At 35.6% G+C, this 20962-nt stretch overlaps 2 protein-coding genes across 3 annotated transcripts in view; one reads left to right on the plus strand and one right to left on the minus strand.

Moving 5' to 3' along the window:
• The window catches only part of LOC137488123 (uncharacterized), a 590350-nt gene that overhangs the window by 102842 nt on the left and 466546 nt on the right, over positions 1–20962 (minus strand). The gene's annotated exons all lie outside the window — the stretch shown is intronic.
• On the plus strand, positions 2401–17377 carry snap23.2 (synaptosome associated protein 23.2). 2 transcript variants are annotated; one of them, XM_073927472.1, is made up of 13 exons: positions 2411–2538; positions 4553–4639; positions 4905–4946; positions 5067–5115; positions 6613–6712; positions 7157–7318; positions 7437–7581; positions 9757–10078; positions 10246–15048; positions 16011–16137; positions 16311–16396; positions 16693–16735; positions 16833–17377. In XM_073927472.1, the coding sequence occupies exons 2-8, from the start codon at positions 4592–4594 to the stop codon at positions 9811–9813; spliced, it is 603 nt and encodes a 200-aa protein (XP_073783573.1). In that variant the 5' UTR covers positions 2411–2538; positions 4553–4591; the 3' UTR covers positions 9814–10078; positions 10246–15048; positions 16011–16137; positions 16311–16396; positions 16693–16735; positions 16833–17377. The 2 variants fall into 2 exon arrangements, with proteins under 2 accessions (NP_001032194.2, XP_073783573.1); NM_001037117.2 differs by lacking the exons at positions 10246–15048; positions 16011–16137; positions 16311–16396; positions 16693–16735; positions 16833–17377 and having other exon boundaries at positions 2401–2538; positions 9757–9889.

The following is a 20962-nucleotide window of genomic DNA, read 5'->3' on the forward strand; positions in this document are numbered from 1 at the left end:
TCATTCTGTTATTTTTCATATATTCTGTTAAAAGATTTTTGTGTTCATCCGAGCCCCACCGGCTGCATTTGGGTCAGAATTTTCATGGCTGAATCTTGATTGCCAATTGATATCATGTGTTTTGGGTCACTTTAGATGAGCTTAATCTGAACAGCCGCTTTGGAACCCAGGGTCCGTAATCGAGCGGCCGCGCGGACTGCCTTTTATTGAGGCGGTAGGAGCGCTGTTTCTCATCGACGGTAGGCCACATTTTCAACCGTCGCCAAGACTGCAAAGGTAAACGCCCCCCAGCTCTTCAAGCAATGTGCTGTCATTTTTGCTTGTTTAAATCTTAGTTTAATTCCATTTGTAGCCGTTTTAAAGGGCGAAGTGCGCTTCCCACAATGCATTGCGGCAACGAACGACCAATTAAGGAGATTGCTGTTCCAGACCTGTCTTTTCCGCCTTCTGTGTGGAAATCATGTCGAGAACGCCAAACAATACCGTGTACTAGGACTTGGGAGCGTGAGGCGGGCCTGGGGGACACGTAAAGGGCCGTGGACACGTACAACTTGCCCAAACTTACGCTTTGTTGGTCGTTTGATTGACAGACGATCCGGCTGCTATGCTTTGACCACGCCCCGAGGACCATGAAGAGAGACCCAGGCATGCAAACGATTAATCCGCCCTCTTACGGGTTCGTAGATCCGTCACTTTTTGTCTTGCTTGATATTCCGGCTTTTTGTGCTTTGAATTATGTGTTGGGGTATCGGTCTACAATACATGTAGTGACTTTATTCTTCAATGTGGAAGTTGTCGTGTTTTCAGTGCAGTTTTTTCCTTTGCTGCTAACTCCACGGCCTCTGACCAGGGGGAAGCCAAGCCTTCCCCAGCCTCACACACGCTCGACAGTCTTACCTTGGGAATATTACAAATCTTCTTTGCTTCTTTATGTTCACCAAACTTGTGCCGTAGTCCCCAGTCTCTTGAAGGAAACGAGCCGAATTTGGCTTTGATCTAGTTTGTCTTTTTTTATGCACATGAAACTTGTCCATAATAATAAAAAGTTGCACCAGAAAGATAATTTTCTTTGCATTTATTGACAAAAAACCTGCAAATGGGTCGTTATCACTATAAAGTGCTTTTGATGTCCCACAAGACGGGATCAATCCTTTATGAACATAATGCGAAATAATGAAACTCTCATGTTTCAATATGGTTGGTTAAACCTTCACACACACAGGTAGCATTGAACGTGTTTTGAAATATGTTTTTGTCAATCTGTCTATGTTCTTTCATTAAATGGATGTGATTTTGCCATGTCACACCGCTCAGCCGACTTCAGTGACTACAGAATGTAGGTCGATTAGATCAAATGAAGAAAGATTTTTAAATATTCTCATTGTCTCTATCAAGTTATTTGACCAAAAAAACAACAACGTAATTTTAATAACTATTTTGTTTTCATAACATTATTAATCATTTTGCACGTGCCCATGAAATTGCTCTCCACCCTGTCACGATGTGGTAAATGCTCCTTTAAGAAACCGTCTGATGTACTCATTGGCATCCCCATGCCCGCTTTTGCCTTTCTTCAGAGGAGGGTAAAACATCCGCTGTGACACACAGTAACTATCTACATTTATGTTTCCTGTTTTTCCTCATGTTGTGTTTGAAATTGAATGTTGTCAAGCTTAACATGTCCATCTTGTCATAGTCAAATAGTAATAGAAAAAAGTCAGAAATCTAAACTATAGCTTTCAAACTATCTACAAAGAACTTCCCATTCATTTGCATATTTGCTAAACATCTTGTGTGATTTCTTAATTAGCTAATACGGGCCAGTTCATATTGTTTGAAAGTTTGACAAAGTATTTTAGATCTTGGGTTTTATTTGGAAAAGATCATGCAACGATTTCATATTTTATAGGAAAATAAATGTTGGCCTGAGCTCGACCAACATTCATTTCTTACAGCCTAAAGTCTAATTATTGCAACAGCTGTGTGTTTAATTAAAAAAGCTTTTTTATTTATTTATTAAATCTGACGTCCCAAAGGAACATTATAGTGATAATGACCCATATGTTTTTGTGTATGTGTGTGTGTGTGTGTATGTATGTATGTATATATATATATATATATATATATATATATATATATGTATATATATATATATATATATATATATATATATATATATATATATATATATATATATATATATATATATATATATATATATATATATATATGTATGTATTATTAAAGAGCATTGAACTACAACATGCAGTATATCATAAACACAATGTCACGACAACATCTTCCTTTGTGGAATAATATACAGAGTGTGACAGGTTGCAGCAGGCTCTGATATGCCAGGCAAGCTCCTCCCATGGTGTAGGCTTTCCCTGCAAGCTGTGGGGATTTTTTTGTGTGATGCAATACAGAAAAGTTTTAAAACAACTCAACAGAACTCCGGTGCCACTTTGAGAGCAAGTTCACAAATAAGAGGAATATACATGTTAGAAAGTTTCTCGTTTTTACGTGATTTTTAACAAGGTAAGAATATCTATCTATCTATCTATCTATCTATCTATCTATCTATCTATCTGTCTGTCTGTCTGTCTGTCTGTCTGTCTGTCTGTCTGTCTATCTGTCTGTCTGTCTGTCTGTCTGTCATTTATTTTTCAACTGCGACTTGAGTTGTTTTATTTTCAAACAGAGAATACCAGTTTATTATAACCTGTTTCTGCTTATAACAGAGCCTTAAAATTGCCTTTAAAAAACAAACAAAATGTTCAACCAATATGATGTTAACAAACATAATAAATGATTGCCTATCTTTAATATTTTGTTATTTACACATTTTATTACAGTTTTTCTCAGTCGCTTTGGTGCGTTTCTCACAACACTAGTGCATTTCTGCACAACAGTTAATGCATTTCTCAAAACAATTAGTACAAACAGCAGAACCTAGATGATAACCTGCAAAAGTGCGTCACATGCTCAAAATGGATAGCTCATTCCTCAAAAGCAAGTATTTATGTCAATCAATGTGTCAGTGTCATTAAAACGAAAAGTCCTGACTGTATACCATTTGCTATTTGCACAGCCATTTGAAAACTACAGCAAAGTTAGACATCACTGCATTTAGTGAGGTATCTGATTACAAGACACTGAATATGTTTTTCACATTTTTACTGCATTTGCTCGTTGCAATTCTAATTTATTCACAGCATTGTGCAAAAGAATAAATACACCCTTATTTACAACAAGCATAAACTACCTTTGGGTAAAGCTGGGCACAACTGTAGACTATATTGCAGAACATATTGGAACTGAACCTACAACACGCACAGGTCTGTAAATCATTCATGAAATTGTTCAATTTAGAAGACATTTTCAGAAAAAAAAAGATTTCTTTTATATATATATATATATATATATATATATATATATATATATATATATATATATATATATATATATATATGAAATTTGTTAGAAAGATTTTGACAACTAGTTCAACATTTTTGTATGTAATGACTCGAGTAATGAAATGAGGACTATTAGTTTTATATGGAATGACTGTTCAGCATTTACAAGTTTAGTTAATTTTGACTGATATGACAGAAGCAAATGATAATGTTATAAATAGCAGAGAGTTGTATAAAAACAATTGATGCATGTCCAAATGCATCTGCAATTTGTTGGAAGGAATGAGAAACTGCTAGGATATGCACAAATGACTAATTGTTTTGAGAAATGCATTAACTGTTGTGCAAATGTAAATAGTTTTGTGAGAAATGCATCAAAGCCACTGAGAAAAACTGTAATCTTTACACTATTTTATTAATCCCAAATGAAATTCAACAATCAATACATAAAATACATAATACTTAATACTTGATGAAGCAATTAAAAGAGTCTAAATATTTAAACACAGTTCAAACTATACAGGCTATTTGCATTATAGTGAAATTTTCAATTTCCCAGTGATGGGTTGCAGCTGGAAGGGCATCCGCTGCATAAAACATGTGCTGGATAAGTTGATTGTTCATTCCGCTGTGGCGACCCCAGATTAATAAAGGGACTAAGCCGAAAAGAAAATCAATCAATGAATGAAATTTTCAAATCAATCTTATATAAATATAATATATAAATGTATATAAATATATAATATATTTATACATAATATAATATATAAATGTGAATGCAGCATCATAAATGAGTTGTTGTTAGAAGGGATAAAGCTACAGCCAAACGTTAACAAGATTTTTAAATAACTTATTTATTAAATTACCCATTAATTGTATTTTATTAACATCTACCCCAACCCTAAACTCAACCCTAACAGTAACGGAAGAACAGTAATTATATTGAGCATTATTCATATTATTGATTATTTTCCAGTTAAATTGAATTTAATTAAGCATACCCCTAAACTTAACCTAATGTAAAACAGTCATTTTTGTTGTCCATACTGTAATTTCATTGTTGTAATTATATAAAGACTATTGTCAACGCTCAGCTGCTGATATCTCCCTTTACACTTTACCTATTCTCTTCCCAGAGTGTTTGTGAGATTCTAGCAGAATCCCAGTCCAGCGTGATGTCAGAGGAACAGATCACAATTAAAGCAAACCATGTAACAAACGCGGTATGTATCACATGATATTGTCAAGGTGTTTTTTAAGGTTCTGTAAAATTCACAGTTCATACAAAAGCAGTTTTCTCTAAACTCTAGATAAATGTACTCCCTTTTAACCTTCTGTTTAAGCATTACACAGTCCTATTAGGTACATGTTATTTCCTAGGCCATTTATTTACAAAATATTTCTAAATCAAAGATATCAGCATCAGGACTCAACAAATAATACATTACTTTTCATATTAGAGTTTGACTAGCTGTCTTTTTGTTTCAGTCTCTTGAAAGCACTAGACGAATAGCTCAAATGACAGAAGAGGTAAGAAATTCCATTTTTAATTTTCAAGTTTAAACAGCGTTTACACATGGTTGATACATAATGTTAAATATTATTTGACTTGCAAAAAGTGCTTAAGTTTAGAAATTTGGTCATTTGCAGTGTTTGAACATGGGAGCCGAAACTATGACTATGTTGGATGAACAGGGAGGTGGGTCTTTATTTCACTACACCGGATTCCAGATCCCTGTTTCAGTATCCCACAAAATTGAGGCCCTAAATAATTTACACATGCAATGTGTATGAATGTAGTTCACTGCACATTAACTAGCACTGAAAATTGTGCATTAAAAATAAATCTACACTGTAAAAAATGCAGGGTTCCACACAATCAAATCTAAATTTGGGTTAGAACAACATGAAGGAATTAACCCTTTGATGCACAAGCTACAAAACCCCTTCTAATGCACAACATGGGTCTTAAATGACTCGTATTCATTTCATATGTTATTTTCTTCTTCCCTGGGCATTTTTTGATTTTATCTTTTGAAATCAATTTATTTCAGCATTATATATTCAGATATTTTTTCAGTCTATAAACTACTAAGCTTTTTATATAAAGAATATAATTAAAAGAATAAAATAACAATTAGCAGAAGCAGTAAACATGTTTTAGACATCTTTATGTTTACTTTTAGACTACAGAATTAGGAAAGCATTATTGCAAGATTTCTCAAGCATAACAAATAAACTAAATTCTAATTCTCTTAATATTTTTTATACCTGTATAAATGAATGACATTATATTTGGGGAATTCAACACATTTAAGAAGACAACAATGTGATTCAAAATAAAAAATCTATATTTAAAGAGGTCTTACAATTTTTTAGGTATTACTTTTTATGCAAGTAAATACAAAAACTTTATTAAAAATAAGTATTTGTGAGAGTTTAAAACAATATATTTTATTATTATTATCTATATATAATATTAAAATATTTATTATTGCAAACAACAAAATGAATTTAATTTAAAGAATCTGCAAAAAAAAAAAAAAAGGCTCAGCCATGATTGAAATACCACAGGAAATAAATGCATGGTGTGCATTAAAAGGGTAGTGACACAAAAATAATTTTTATTCAAAAAGTAAAGAAAAAAAAAACAAAACAAAAAAAACACAAGACTTTGTACTGATGAAAAACAAGTATATCGAAGAATTCCTGGAATATTAAGTGATGAAGTTGAAATCTTGCAAAAATATGGAAAAAATAAACTTAGTTGGGTTACTTTAGACCCATATAGTGCATCAAATGGTTAAGGTTAAATGGCTTTTTAATGGTTAAAAACTTTTTCATTTATACAAATTTAAGTGGATTTAACATAAAACAATTAGGTTTCTCCCAAAAAATTTCGAGAATTTGTTTCAGCTATTTTTAGTAGTAGTAGTTTGACATGCAAACATCATTTACTTGAGAGTAAAAAGTAAAAGTAAAATCTGTGCAATGGGGCAGTTTTGAGTGAAATAAAAAAATCTTCCCACAAAACAACACAATAATAACAGCATTTTTTTTTTTTATTTACATTTTGGAGTGGGTTCAAATTAAAATTGATTGTGCAGTTTGAAGGTTGAAAAAAAATTGTGAGTGAACCTCACGCATCAATATACTATTGACTGCATATTTATCCTGTTTTCTTTTCGCATCTCAGAAAAACTACATAATGTGAAAAGGGAATTGGGACATATAAACCAGGACATAAAACAGGCTCAAGCGAACTTGAATAAACTGTCCAGCTGGACATGGAAGAGGTAAGTCACGTCAATCAGTCTGTAAACTACTAAGGTTTTTAAATATATATATATATATATAGTGGCGCAGTAGGTAGTGCTGTCGCCTCACAGCAAGAAGGTCGCTGGTTTGAACCTCGGCTCAGTTGGCATTTCTGTGTGGAGTTTGCATGTTCTCCCTGCCTTCGCGTGGGTTTCCTCCGGGTGCTCCGGTTTTCCCCACAGTCCATATATACATATTCAAAGGGATCCTACAATTTGTTTAGATATAACTTTTCATGCATTGAGCAATAGTTTGTTAATTTTCTTTATATTACTAAAGTTGGCATTTTACTACAACAGCTATAAAATCATTACAACTGATTAATTCAAGTATTTTAATTGTATATAGTTCAAAAACGTTTACTATAAAATAATATAGTATTTTTTTCAAATGGGCTGATGTATTTCTTTGGATCTGAACAGCTTTTGTTCCAGACTGAAGCCCACCAAAAGAGAAAGTACATCTAAGCAAGCAAGCAAACCGAAAGAAAGGCAGAATGTGGCATCGTGCCACCCAGCTGCTGTCCAAAAAGGGCAGGCTGTTTCTGCTGAGTCAACAGCCCCCTCCGGCCCCTATATCACTAGGTGAGCTTTCTGTTATGCACTTCCACAAGCTATTTATATTTTATACGCGTTATACCCAGTTATTAAATGGTTTAAAGGCACTAACTGTAAAATTCAATTCTGATTTTGTTTCTTTAAGAATAACAAATGATGAACGGGAAAATGAGATGGAAGACAATCTGACCAAGCTGGGCCACTGCATTAAGATTATAAGGGACCAAACACTGGAAATAAACAACAAGCTCGACGAACAGAACAAAACCATTCAGGACATCCAGAATGACGTAAAGTGTTTCACTATCTGCACCACAGTGAAAACCTTTGCTTTGTAATTGACAAATATACAGGTTGGGCCATTTAAACGGATACACCTTAATAAAATATGAATGGTTGGTGATATTAACGTCCTGTTTGTGGCACATTAACATATGTGAGGTGGCAAACTTTTCAAGATGGGTGGTGACCATGGTGGCCATTTTGAAGTCGGCCATCTTGGATCCAACTTTTGTTTTTTCAATAGGACGAGGGTCATTTGACACATCTGACTTATTGGGAATTTCACAAGAAAAATAATGGTGTGCTTGGTTTTAACATAACCTTACTCTTTCATGAGTTATTTACACGTTTCTGACCCATTATAAAAAGTGTTTAATGTGCTGCCCATTGTGTTGGATTGTCAATGCAACCCTCTTCTCCCACTCTTCACACACTGATAGCAACACAGCAGGAGAAATGAAAGCACAGGCTTCCAGTATTCGTATTTTCAGGTGCTGCACATCTTGCATCTTCACACCATAGACAACAAATGTGCCACAAACAGGATGTTAATATCACCAACCATTCCCATTTTATTAAGATGTATCCATATAAATGGCCCACCCTGTAGATAGTATACATTTACTTGAAGTAACTTTACTTGAAGGGTTCATAAAAATATTAGTTTTTTTTTAATTGGTTTGGTGTAATTTTCACAAGCAATCTGTATATTTTCAAAACTCCTAGTGTTTGTATCACAACAGATCATCAAAAGTGCACTTTTTTTCATAAACATTTTGACATATTTTCAATTGTGTAAGAACAATACACAATCACAAAATATCCTTTTCATAACACAAAAAAGTGTTTCATCTAAATAAATGTTACATTTACACTAACTGCTTTCATAAAGCTTACACAATTAAACCTTTGATTTGCATCTCTTTTATCATTCATTCACTTTAATACATTTGTCAGTTAAACTTTATTTTGATTGTCCGTTTAATGAATTTAAGTTGCTTTTTATCTACAAGCCCACTAATTCTCATCAGATTATAAGTAGACTGTTAGGTTTGGGTTTGGGTTGGGGTTAGTGTAAGATGACCTTTACTTGTAAAGTTTTTTATAGCCATATAAAACCGGGTGCACCGGTTTCTCCCACAGTCCAAAGACATGTATCGGTGAATTGGGTAGGCCAAATTGTCCAGTGTATGAATGTGAATGAGTGTGTATGGGTGTTTCCCAGAGATGGGTTGCAGCTGGAAGGGCATCTGCTGTATGAAAACATATACTGGATAAGTTGGTGGTTCATTCCGCTGTGGCGACCCCATATTACAGTTTTTCTCAGTGCTTTGGTGCATTTCTCACAAAACTATTTACATTTGCACAACAGTTAATGCATTTCTCAAAACAATTAGTCATTTGTGCACATCATAGTAGCAGTTTCTCATTCCTTCCAACAAATTTCGAATACTTTTGGACATTGCCAATTAAGCCACTTAAGCCAATTCTGAAACCGCATTCACTCCAATCAATCACAATTAGATATGTATAAATAACTTGCAAAGTAAAATGAAAAATATATTATGATACATACAGTTTGTTTGCTTGTGTATGTTAATGATTCTATGTTTTCCCATTTACAAATCTGATCATGCAAATTACGTATATGCCATATAAGATCATGTTTGGATTTCACTTGTATAAAATCTATATTTATATTTGATATGTGTTCTTTGATCACATATTCATGTTGTATAAACTTTTTAAACAAAAAATGGGCTATGTAAACAGTTTTACAGCACAGTAACATTAATTCAGCACAAATTGTAATTTAATATCTGTATCTTGTATTGTTTGCTGGTGAATTAACTGATTGTTAAAAGTAAGTTCTTACTGCTTTGTTTTCTGCTTAAAGCAAATGTTCGCAATATATATCACAAGGTCTTGTGTTCTGAAACTGAAATATGTGCAAATGCAATGAAATCATAACATCAGATCTGAAAGAACGACTAGTGATGTTACAAGTATGAACAATGTACACTTTACTTATGAAAATAGTAACCAATAAACCCTGTAATGCCAGGTGGATATGGTAAAACAACTCAGTCGATCAACTGTGATCAGATCAGAGAAAATGTATGTTAAAACCAGGTGAAAACAGATTTAAGACTAACACAGTTTTTTGTTTGTTTTTCTACCAGGTTGACCAAGCTAATGATGATGTTGCTACTGCGAATAAACAGGCCAAGAAATGTTAAGTGAAACACATCTCAACATCAAATCCCCTCAGTGTAAAAAAAAGGATAGAATAAACTGTAAATCTCTAAAAGTCTAATTCTGTTCCATTGCGTCTGTTTTTACTGCAAATAATTCCTTACATTTTTACATTTATTTAGCGCTTTTCTGGACACTCAAAGCACGTTACACATTTTTAGGGAGAATTATCCACCACCAGTGTGCAGCCTTCACATGGATGACGTGACGGCAGCCATATTCCACCAGACTGCACACCACAGAGAGCCGGTACCTCGATTAACATCTCATCTAAAAGACTATGAATGAGCAGAATAGTATAGCTTCACTATATTGGGGCGTTAGGGCCCACAAAGAACACAGGCTGAGCACCCTTTGCTGCTCACTAACACCACTTCCAGCATCAACCTAGCTTTCTCATGTGGTCTCCCATCCAGGTACTTACTGGGCGCAACCATGTGAGAGTTGCAGAGAGCTAGCTGCCGGAATAGTTCAAATGATGAGTACATCATCTCTCTTGGTACGTGATTACATGCAAAATAAGAAAACTACATTTTTATTTTTATAATAATATTTTATGTCCATTTAGGCTTCAGTTATTTTGTGTGAGAAGAAAGATACCGCTAGGTTAAATATATGTTACAGTTACTGAATTTGAAACAGGAGGCTACTAGGAAGATGAAACAAATGGCATCATAAGTCAGACTCAAACTTTTTTTTTACCAACATAACCATCATTTCTTGGCACATAGGAAATCCACAGCACCATATATAAGGTAATGTGGTGGAAATATAATGATATCCATGTAGCAAAAGGCAGTTTTGTAGAGCTTATTAGTGTGCTCTTGGTTATATTGTGATTTTGCATCTACATTTTCTCTTGGTTTTCAACAACCACAGAGTGTCAGGACCTCGGTTTAACATCTCATCCGAAACCAGGCACTCACTAAGCAGTATAGTGTCATCACCTTAACTATACTGGGGCGTTAGGATCCCCTACTGGCCTCACTAAAACCACTTCCATCAGCAACCTAGCTTTCCTATGTGGTCTCACATCCAGGAACTGACCGGACGCAGCCCTGCTTAGTTTCAGTGGGCAACCATCTGAGAGTTGCAGAGAGCTAGCTGCCAGCAGCACTTCAGCAATTTTAATAAAGCTTTAGGATAATCCAGTCTTTGATTCTCCCTAATATTATTTGGACAAAATGTACATTGTTATGAAAAAAATGGCAAAACAATCATTATATTCATTTCTATATTCATTTCTATATTTTCATATTCATTTTAATAAACTCAATAGCCAAAGGGATCATAACAATAAATCATTTACCTCATGCTGTCCTTTTTGTTTTGTGTCTTCAAATGACCAGCAGAGGTTGCTGTTCTATTCTGAACACAAGAAGTATTTTCTAAGGAGGCCAAAAAAACCCATCATATTCTCACTTGTTTGTTTACTGCTCTAAGAGTTTTCAAAGAACTGAGCATACAGCATAACTAAACCATTTCAATTAAGCAGTGTGTATCATTTGTGCTCTCAAAAAGGTGACATTATATTGAATTTAAGCTGATATGTCAATACACACACACACACACACACACACACTCTCTTTTTTCCCTCGCTCTTACATAAAATAACCACAGCATATGAGTAACCTTGAAATGTACTTTCTTTGAAGTTGAACTGTATATGTATAATCTTTCTCAATCAGGAATTCTAGCACCTGTTCTCATCACTTGTGTTTTTCTCATCACTCGAGGGTTTTTTCTAGTTACGCTCTTTATTGGTCTTATTTGGCCAACCACATTCATTTCTGTGGCTGAAAACAGCATAGCTCGCTTCTGCCTTTACAGTTTGGCCAAGTCATTTGACACACTTAAGCCAATTCTGAAACCGCATTCACTCCAATCAAATTCACTATAAAATGCACCTAATGCAATTACTTCACAGTTATATTTTTTACAACATTCATTTTGCACATTTACTTTACAAATATAGCATTCACACTTATAACAGTCTTAAACAGTATTTAGAGCCCCAGGACATCATTCAATAACCCAATTGTTTAGACATCAGCCTTTTTAGTAACAGGCAAAAACATGAGAATATCAAGCAACTCAATGCATTTAGGCATGTAGACATGGGCAAGATGATCTTCTGCAGTTCAAACTGAGCATCAGAATGGAGAAGAAAGATGATTTTAGTGACTTTGAAAGTGGCATGGTCTTTGGAGCCAGACGGGCTGATCTGAGTATTTCAGAAACTGCTGGTCTACAGGGATTTTAACGCACAAACATCTCTAGGGTTTACAGAGAATTGTCAGAATGAGAGAAAATCCCTTGTTGATGCCAGAGGTCAGAGGAGAATGGCCAGACTGGTTCCAGTGGATACTGAGACTGTTAAGACTCTTTTCCACTGCACACGACAAATGACAAGCGACAGACCAGAAGTCCTTTGTTCTGATCATCTCCATATGTTAAAAATTTGGATCCCAATTGAGCTGCGGATCCGCTGAAATAATTTAACTCCTGCGACTAGATTCCGTCCAATATTTTTAGCAGTCTGAGTTTCTAGTATTCATTTATTCATTCAACCATGGAGAATTGCATTTGCACTCCTTTATTTCAGACACTGCGAGAACAGCTTCTCTCCCATGGTGCACGTCAGAACTGTAAATTCTGTGCGACTGCCACAAGGGGGCGTATTCCGACAGTCGTGCCCAAATGTCGTGTGCAGAGGAAAGGCGGCTTTACAACTGAGGTATTGAGAAGAGCATCTCTGAATGCACAACACATCAAACCTTGAGGCGGATGGGCTACAGCAGCAGAAGACCACACTGGGAGCCACTTCTGTCAGCTAAGAACAGGAAACTAAGGCACCAGTTTGCAAAGGCTCACTAAAATTGGACAATAGAAGATTGGAAATACTACCTGGTATGATAAGCCCCTATTTTGCTGCGACATTCGGATGGTTGGGTCAGAATTTGGCGTCAACAACATGAAAGCATGGATCCATCCTGCCTTATATCAACGGTTCTGGATGGTGGGGGTGGTGTTATAGTGTGGGGGGTATTTTCTTGGCACACTTTGGGGCCATTAGTACCAATTGAGCATTGTGTCAACACCACAGCCTACCGGAGAATTGTTGCTGACCATGTCTATCCCTTAATGACCACAGTGTGCCCCTCTTCTGACAGCTACTTCCATTAGAATGAAGTGTCATGTCAAAAAGTGTCATCTCAGACTGGTTTCTGGAACATGACAATGAGTTCACAGTAGTCAAATGGTTTAAACAGTCCTCAGATATCTGTCCAAAAGAGCACCTTTGGGATGTGGTGGAACCGAACACATGGATGCGTAACCGACAAATCTGCAGCAACTGTGTGATACTATCATGTTAATATGAACCAAAATCTCTGAGGAATATTTCCAGTACTTTGTTGAATCTATGATTATGTCAGTTTTGAAGGCAAAAGTGGGTCCAACACAGTACTAGTAAGGTGTACCTAATAAAGTAGCCCTTAAATTAAAGTTATGCAATGTAATTTAATGTAATGTGTATTTATATAGCGCATTTATCATGTACGTCCATACACCCAAAGCGCTTTACAACCATAAGAGAGGTCTCTCCACACCACCACCAGTGTGCAGCATCCAATGGGATGATGGAATGAAAGCCAAAGGACAATGGTGTCAGTGCGCTCACCACATAACAGGTATTAGTGGAGAGACATTGATAAAGCCAATTGGGATGGGGATGATTGGAAGGCCATGATGGGTAAGGGCAGAGAGGGAATTTGGCCAGGACAAACAATCAGTATAATGGTTCATTGCTGAACTAAATCAGTTATAAGTGTCATTGACATGAATAAACTGTACAATTAAAATACTGATTTTGAATATGGTGAAAATCTTAGTTTATACAATTATATTTGCTTTGTTATGGTATGAATGGTTAATATCTTGAGTATGAGTTGAAGGATAAATGTTCAAGTGCACTGTTCCAGCTGTTTTCATATGTTTAAGAAGAAAATTTTTGGTTGTAATCAAGACATAGTCAAGACACTTTCATAACTTTTCAATCTCATGTTATATTAATGTTCTCAAAATGTCATTTAAAACATTATTATGTTTGCTCAGTTTACTTTTAATGATATATTACTAATAATGAATGATATTCATCTATGTGAAGACCCTGATCATGTTGATGATTTCTCACAATAGTTGTCAAGTATTTAAATTTTAAAATGATCACTTCTACAATATTTTCTCTAACAATTTTTAATAAATCATGCACTACATTTTACTATGTTTGTACAGATTTTCAAACATAAATCCACTTTGAGATTTTACTGAAATTATCATCAAATCTACAGAATTTTTAACATAGCCGACACTCTTCTAACCATTGTAGTTGCCCAGAGCTCGACATTAGAGATAGTTGAGATTACATCCGTTCTAGTCTTTAAGCACAGTTCTGCCTTCCTATTACATCAATACAAGTGTGATTTAAACATAATGGCTACAAAATATATTAGATAAAGCTTACTGGAAAGGGATTACACAGCAAATTCATCTGAGTTAAATTCTCGGGGTTGAAGCATTTCAGAGTAAAGTGTTGACGTTAAAGAGTTAGATTTTGATAAATGAATATAATAAGAGTTAGAATTGATTTTATTCAGTGCGAAATCAAGGGGTTATCTTTTCAACACTTGGTGGTGTTATTTCCAACATCCGGGAATTCATGCAGCCCCAGTCACTGAAGAATTTTCCAGACGCCATTTTCCATCTGAGGTTTAGAACAGCAACTGGTGAGTCAAACTACCTAAATGTTGGTATTTTACTGACTTTCTTTAAGGAAATACAGTTGTAAACATATTGTTAAGTTAATAACTTTAAAATGGAGTGACAATTTTAATCTTCTGCGGTTCATTCATGGTTGTTTGTATATCTAGCTTAACTATTGACTTCTTTTCAAGAATGTTTTTATATAACTGTTATGCTCACGCATACATAGTGCATAAAAATATCAAATGTACATGTTCAACACATTTCTGTCACGCTTAATGCCATTTTGTGCGTTGTTACCCATCTGTAAAATAAAATCGACACTTCTCCTTTAATTCGAAGCAAACTAGCGAGGGAATCCCCGGAGCAGCCTAACCTTAGCCTACTCTGCCCGGATGCTAACGGCAACACAGGACGGTTTCCATGAGCTCTGGAGAGTTTCTAAAACATATCTAGTGAGTAAATGAACATATGCTTACTTGTAAAAGGCTTCCTGACTAAAACATGATTGTTTGTTATTCGTGTACGTTAATTTGGTTATTTTAAACACCGCGGCCCTTTTAAACTGGTTCATTCGTGGCCGTCCATATACCGTTAGTTCATAGACTCGCGTGATAACGTACGCTTGAATTATATTAAGCGTTGACAACCATTAAAGTCGGAATGTTAACATTAATGTCTTTAAATGACCGTGTTTGCACTTTCTCAGACATTTAAGGTTACAGAAGTCTCCCGGAAGTTGCGGGACTAACGTTAACGTTATCCCGCAAATGCACAGAGACTCCCAGATGCCCAAGTAGATGCCCGCAAATGAATGATAATCTCCCGGAAAGCGCGCGTCTCCCGCCCGGTCATTAAACACTTTGCACACCCCTCTCCACCGCATCCCTCCCAGCTCTTCAGGTACGTCGCGCGCGCGTCACCCCCACCGCTCTTCAGGTACGTCGCGCGCAACTCATCTCATTGCTCTTCAGGTTCTCATCTCTCCTGCTACCTCCCGCAAATCAACTCTGTATCCCCCGAAAATTACTTTTCCCAACTCGGGATGTCTGACGTTAGTAAGTTAGGGTATTTCTGTAGTCAGGAACATCTTAGTCAAGCTTTTTCTCTTGCATGATATTGTGCTTAAAACTATAGGCTAAACTTAGCATGTACTGTACACAACATTTCCTTTTTATTAAAGACAATTTAGTGCGTTGTAAACAGCCACCTGTCTGTAAAACTAATCAACTGATTCATATTTGAGCAGCCTAAAGTTGATACAGGTTTGATTTGTAGATTTATTATCAATAATCAACATCTGAATCAAAAGATATCTGAAAAAGTGTGAGGCATACTTTGTGATGTTTATCTCTCTTTTTTTATCTGAAGGTTATGCATATGTGTTAGATACTAATTTTTTGTTGTTTTTTAACAGCCACAGTTCTCTATACAATAACACAAGACCCTGTGACGGTGGCTGATTAGAGACGGATGGTGTATTTCCAGAGTTGGTGAAATGACCAAGCACACCTTCTTGGTCATATGTGGTGATAATAATAAAGGTATGTTTGATAAAGTTCTGTATTTGTTTCACAAGCTGAGAGGGTATTAGAGCATTAAAGAATAACGAATGACATAAAGGTGATAAGTTTTGTATTGTGGGTGAACTGTTACTTAAATAATGTTTTGCTCTTTGCTTTGCACTTTTCCTCTTCTGCTTATCCTAATATTTTAGATTATATTTGGACCTGAAACATCTGCTAGACTCCAGTAAAGGTGGCGTCAATACTGGACCTAAAAGGGCCTAACAAGTTGAATCTGGTAAAGAAACATGCACGCACGCACGCACACGCTTACAGAAAACTGTTGTTTATGAAGTTTATGAATATTTTTTACACTGTGGCCAATATTTTGGGGAAGTCAGCATCACTAAATGATATAAAAGATTTTAAGCTCCTCTAAATTTTGCTCCAAGTGTTGTGTTAAATTGAGGATTCTGGACAGACAGCTGCCTGTTTTTACAGTTCTAGTCATAGTGGTTAACCTAATTGTTTTTGGAGATCCAACAGTGATATATGTGTTTTTTCTACTTTTCCATATCCTGTCACCTCAACCAGCTGGGAGAGTCAAGTTGTGGATCATCATAAAGATTTTCAAAAGGTGAGTTTAGATTTCTTGAATGTTTTATTTACTTTAAATGTTCTTTTAAATATATCATAGAATTTGATTGCAATTTGTTTTCAAACAATTTTCTTAGTCATGCTGGAGTCTTGAAGAGTTCTTAGATGAGCATCACCCTATATCCGTGCATCAGGAACCACCAGACGAGCGATCAGCAGCTACTACTGTACATCGTCATGGATAAAAAGGTCATCCTATGGCTGGGAAGCACTTCATTCACAGGACATGCTTGATGAGATTTCCTAGCTCCAGTTTGTTTTCACACAAGTTTACAGCATTTATACCTTCATTTAAACTGCTGTGTTTGATATGGAGGAACAAGGAAACACCCGAAGTGACAGATTTGCACGCCAAGTTGTTTAAAATGTAATTTCACAAGAAAACTATGAGTTCAGAAGTAAACTATGAGTGACGCTATATTGAACTTTCAAATTGCTCTGATAACACATCAAGTTTGGACCAAAGGACTGAAACAGCCTTTTTGAGCACTGTTCATACATATTTTGTTGATACTGTCTGTACTAATAAAACAATTAAAGCATATTTGACATTGTTGCATTTTAAAAACTGAATGAATTGTTGAAGTGGTGAATGTTTTAAAATAAAATGTTTTTTATTTTGTAATTTACAGTCTATTTGACCTTTTTACCATATTTACACTCAAGAGAGTTGAATAAAATAACAATATATTACACCAGGTGGTGTTAAATATAGTTACATTTTTTAACTCTGCCCAGAGTTAAAATTAACCCTTACTTCGGTGTCAATGTGCCAACCCTTTTGAAAGTGTTGATTTAACTCTGTTTTGAGTGGACCCCATGAGACACTTTCAAAGTGTTGAAATTAACACCCATAGAGTTGTTTTGGGTCCCCATATTTTGCTGTGTACGGTGAACTATATTTAGAACAGGCCTGCTGGCAAATGATGTGACCCTCGCGGGTGACCTGGTGCTCATGGGCACCATGTTGGTGATCCCTGAAGTAAATAGTATACTAGAATATACACGTTAGATAATCAGTGAGCAATTTTGGGGTTTAAAATACATCTAATACATGCCCAAACAGATATCTTAACTGAAACAAGGCTAAACTTGGTCTGTCAGTGGAAATCTAATAGACGTCTAATACAAGTGCAAAAATAGACTGGTCATCAAATAGAAATGAAGGAATGACACTTGTGAAGTCTGTATAGTCTGTCTATTTGATGACCAGCACATCTAGCCTTTTTTACCCAAGATGTCCATGTTTGGACGTCTATTAGTCATCTTTTAAACACAAAACTGCTTGGTGGGGCTTGGAGTTGATAAATACCAAATATGTAATAATGCTTTGTTAAAAGAAATAAATATACTGATATGAAAATAAAAATAAACATAAATGCATTTTTTGTCCTATTTTAAACAGAATCAGGCCAAAAATACATGGTTTAGGTGTTCAAAACATTTTGCCAAAGTAAAATTCCCCCCCAAAAACTTGGGAAAACTCTGATATACACATTGGAGATTTACTAGGTGTAGCTTTGGGGTGCCACCTTTCTGGTTCATATCCTTTGGTTAGTTCATCGAAGTTAAAGGTCAGTAAAACATAAACACCAAGCTTATTTATAGCAAAAATGGTCAGTTATTTAAAAAAGTTTTTTTAAATGCTGAATTTTCCAAATTGCTGTCGATGTGATAAAACAGCCGAATGTGCAGTGAAGTTTGGGAAGTTGTGCAGTGTTTGTGCTGAACTGGCAGCAGCTGTGAGAGGCGAGTGGAAACATTGACTGAGTGTCCTGGATGTGAGGGGTGACTCAGACCCCCTCCCCCTTCTTCCAAGATTCCACACTACTCATCACTTAAACTGAACCCAGAACAGCGCCGCCATTTCAACTTCCTCTCAACTAAGAATTCCACCTTTTTCTTGTTTGCATGACGTGGTTTTAAAGGAATAAATGTACTTTTTAGCATGATTATCATGTGTCTGTTAATGACCACAATGAAACAGTAAAGCACAATTTATGCAATAGTTAGATAAGATCTCCTCTACAAACTTGCTCACTTGTGTCACTTTTGGAGATTGGGTTAAGGCTACAATTGTGACTTATTTTTTTGAGTTCACTCACATGTGGAAGTCACACCTCACTGACAGGAAGCATCTGCTGGTATGAGGTTCACAGTACCTACTCTTGTGAAGCTCTTGCAAACAGACCAGCAAAAAAAAATTGATTTGTAATGCAAAACATGTCTGCAGTTTTTTAAAAATCACTCAAAAAACGTTGGTTAAACTTAATTTTAAGTGACATTAACTACGTACATTTAAATGAATCATTTGGTACAATGCACTTGTTTATGTATATCCATTATTTTTATATTTTACAATAATGTACATGTAAATACATCTGTAATTAATTTATGTTATTACACTGGTGACCCATCCCTTACAAGTTAATTCTCTATTAAACCCACACCACCAAGACCCGTATCCCAGCTTAGTCTTCTGCAAGACAACATGAACAAAATAATAGCACTGAGAAAACGTTCTATTTTGTCAATCTTTTATTTAACATGCTAAATATCATACTTTTAAATGCAAATTATCCAATAATAAACCACTTTTTAAGGTATTCATAAAAGAATTGCAGCAATATTTTGAAACGCTCTTATTCACGAAAACATTATCTTGTCATGTCCTATTTAAAACTCCCCTGTAACATCAGTACATCATTTTGAATTACTTATACTCTTTAAATCTTATTTTTATTTTATGCTTATTTCATGTATTTTTCTTATTTATCGTATTATATTTTATTAATATTTTTTTTATATTGTGCCTTCTATTTATTTTTCTTTCTCTGCTTTTCTTTTATATTTCTCAATGTCTCATTATACTGTAATTATTACTATCAATATATTGTTTACTGAAAAAAAAAATTATATATATATATATATATATATATATATATATATATGAACAAAATAAGTACATTGTACTTACTTTTTTGATGCAAGTATATAGTAGTTAATGTGTCTTAAAGAGCCCCTATTATGGGTTTTTGAAAATGACTATGCAGTGTGTAGCACAGCTCTAAGTTAAGTGAAATATCCAGCTGATGTTGACATCTTAAAGTGCACCGTGTTTAAAACTATTGACTCAGCTATAAAGGAGTCCACTCATGGTGGTTCAAATGAATCACCGATGTAACGAGTCTTTAACACTGTCGGCGTGACCTCAATACGAAACCTAAGCCACGTCCATTTGTCGGCATGCAGACCCGGGAAAATTGAAACCCCTGGACCTGCCCACAAACACTGTAGAAAGACAAACACTGTAGTTGATCCTGATTGAATTAAGTTGTGTGTATGCTGTGCTCTAAACTGTGAGGAAAAGTTAGTGTTATTTTCCCAACCCAAAGATGAGGCTGTGAAGAGTCAGTGGTTGAAGTTTATTTTTGCAAAAATACCTCAGCATTATAGCCCCAGCCTTGTGTTGTGTTCCCGTCATTTTTCTGTCGATTGCTTCAGCAATCTACACACTTAAAATGGGGGATTTATCAGCCGTTTGGTAAAGGAAGGATCAGGAAAAGACTATTGATGTGTGGGACTTTGTCAGAGCTTGACAGGATCTTTACAGTACACAGCTCATGGACCAGTTTCTTCCATTTCACAAGTGTTAGTGTGATTAAAATGATTGCCTCCTTGTTTTCTCTAGCTTGGAAGTTATGTATTTTATTGTGTTTTGTTACTTGTAACCGCTTGTACTGTATCTGGTTAACTCTTTATATTATATTGCCTCTTAAGCCACACTGTGTGGATTAATACTGAATGTGTGTCACTGTTTTTACTTATGGTTATGAATCGAGCAATACGCTGGTGTTAAACTGCATTGCTTTAATGAACTCCTGCATTGGGTTTACACATACTCTCTGCACTCTGACTACTTCAAAACTGTTGATAAGCCATGGTGGACACTTCTCTCTGCCTTGTGCTGAACGCAGCTGACCAATCACAACAGACTGGGCCATCGGACTAATTTAGCGCAGATTAGCATTGCGCTAAGGAGGGTTTTGGGAAAAAATTATAAACGCATCTTATAGGACAATCAAAGTGTTTTTTGACTTTGCATGTGTAACGGAGGCCATGGTCTTTAGCCTCCTTGGTAGAGCAACCGACTTCCATGCGGAAAGACGCCGGTTCGAAACCAGCTCGGATCGGGTTGGGTGGCGTA

This window comes from Danio rerio, chromosome 17 (genome assembly GCF_049306965.1).
Source record: "Danio rerio strain Tuebingen ecotype United States chromosome 17, GRCz12tu, whole genome shotgun sequence".
In the NCBI taxonomy this organism is placed as follows: domain Eukaryota; kingdom Metazoa; phylum Chordata; class Actinopteri; order Cypriniformes; family Danionidae; genus Danio; species Danio rerio.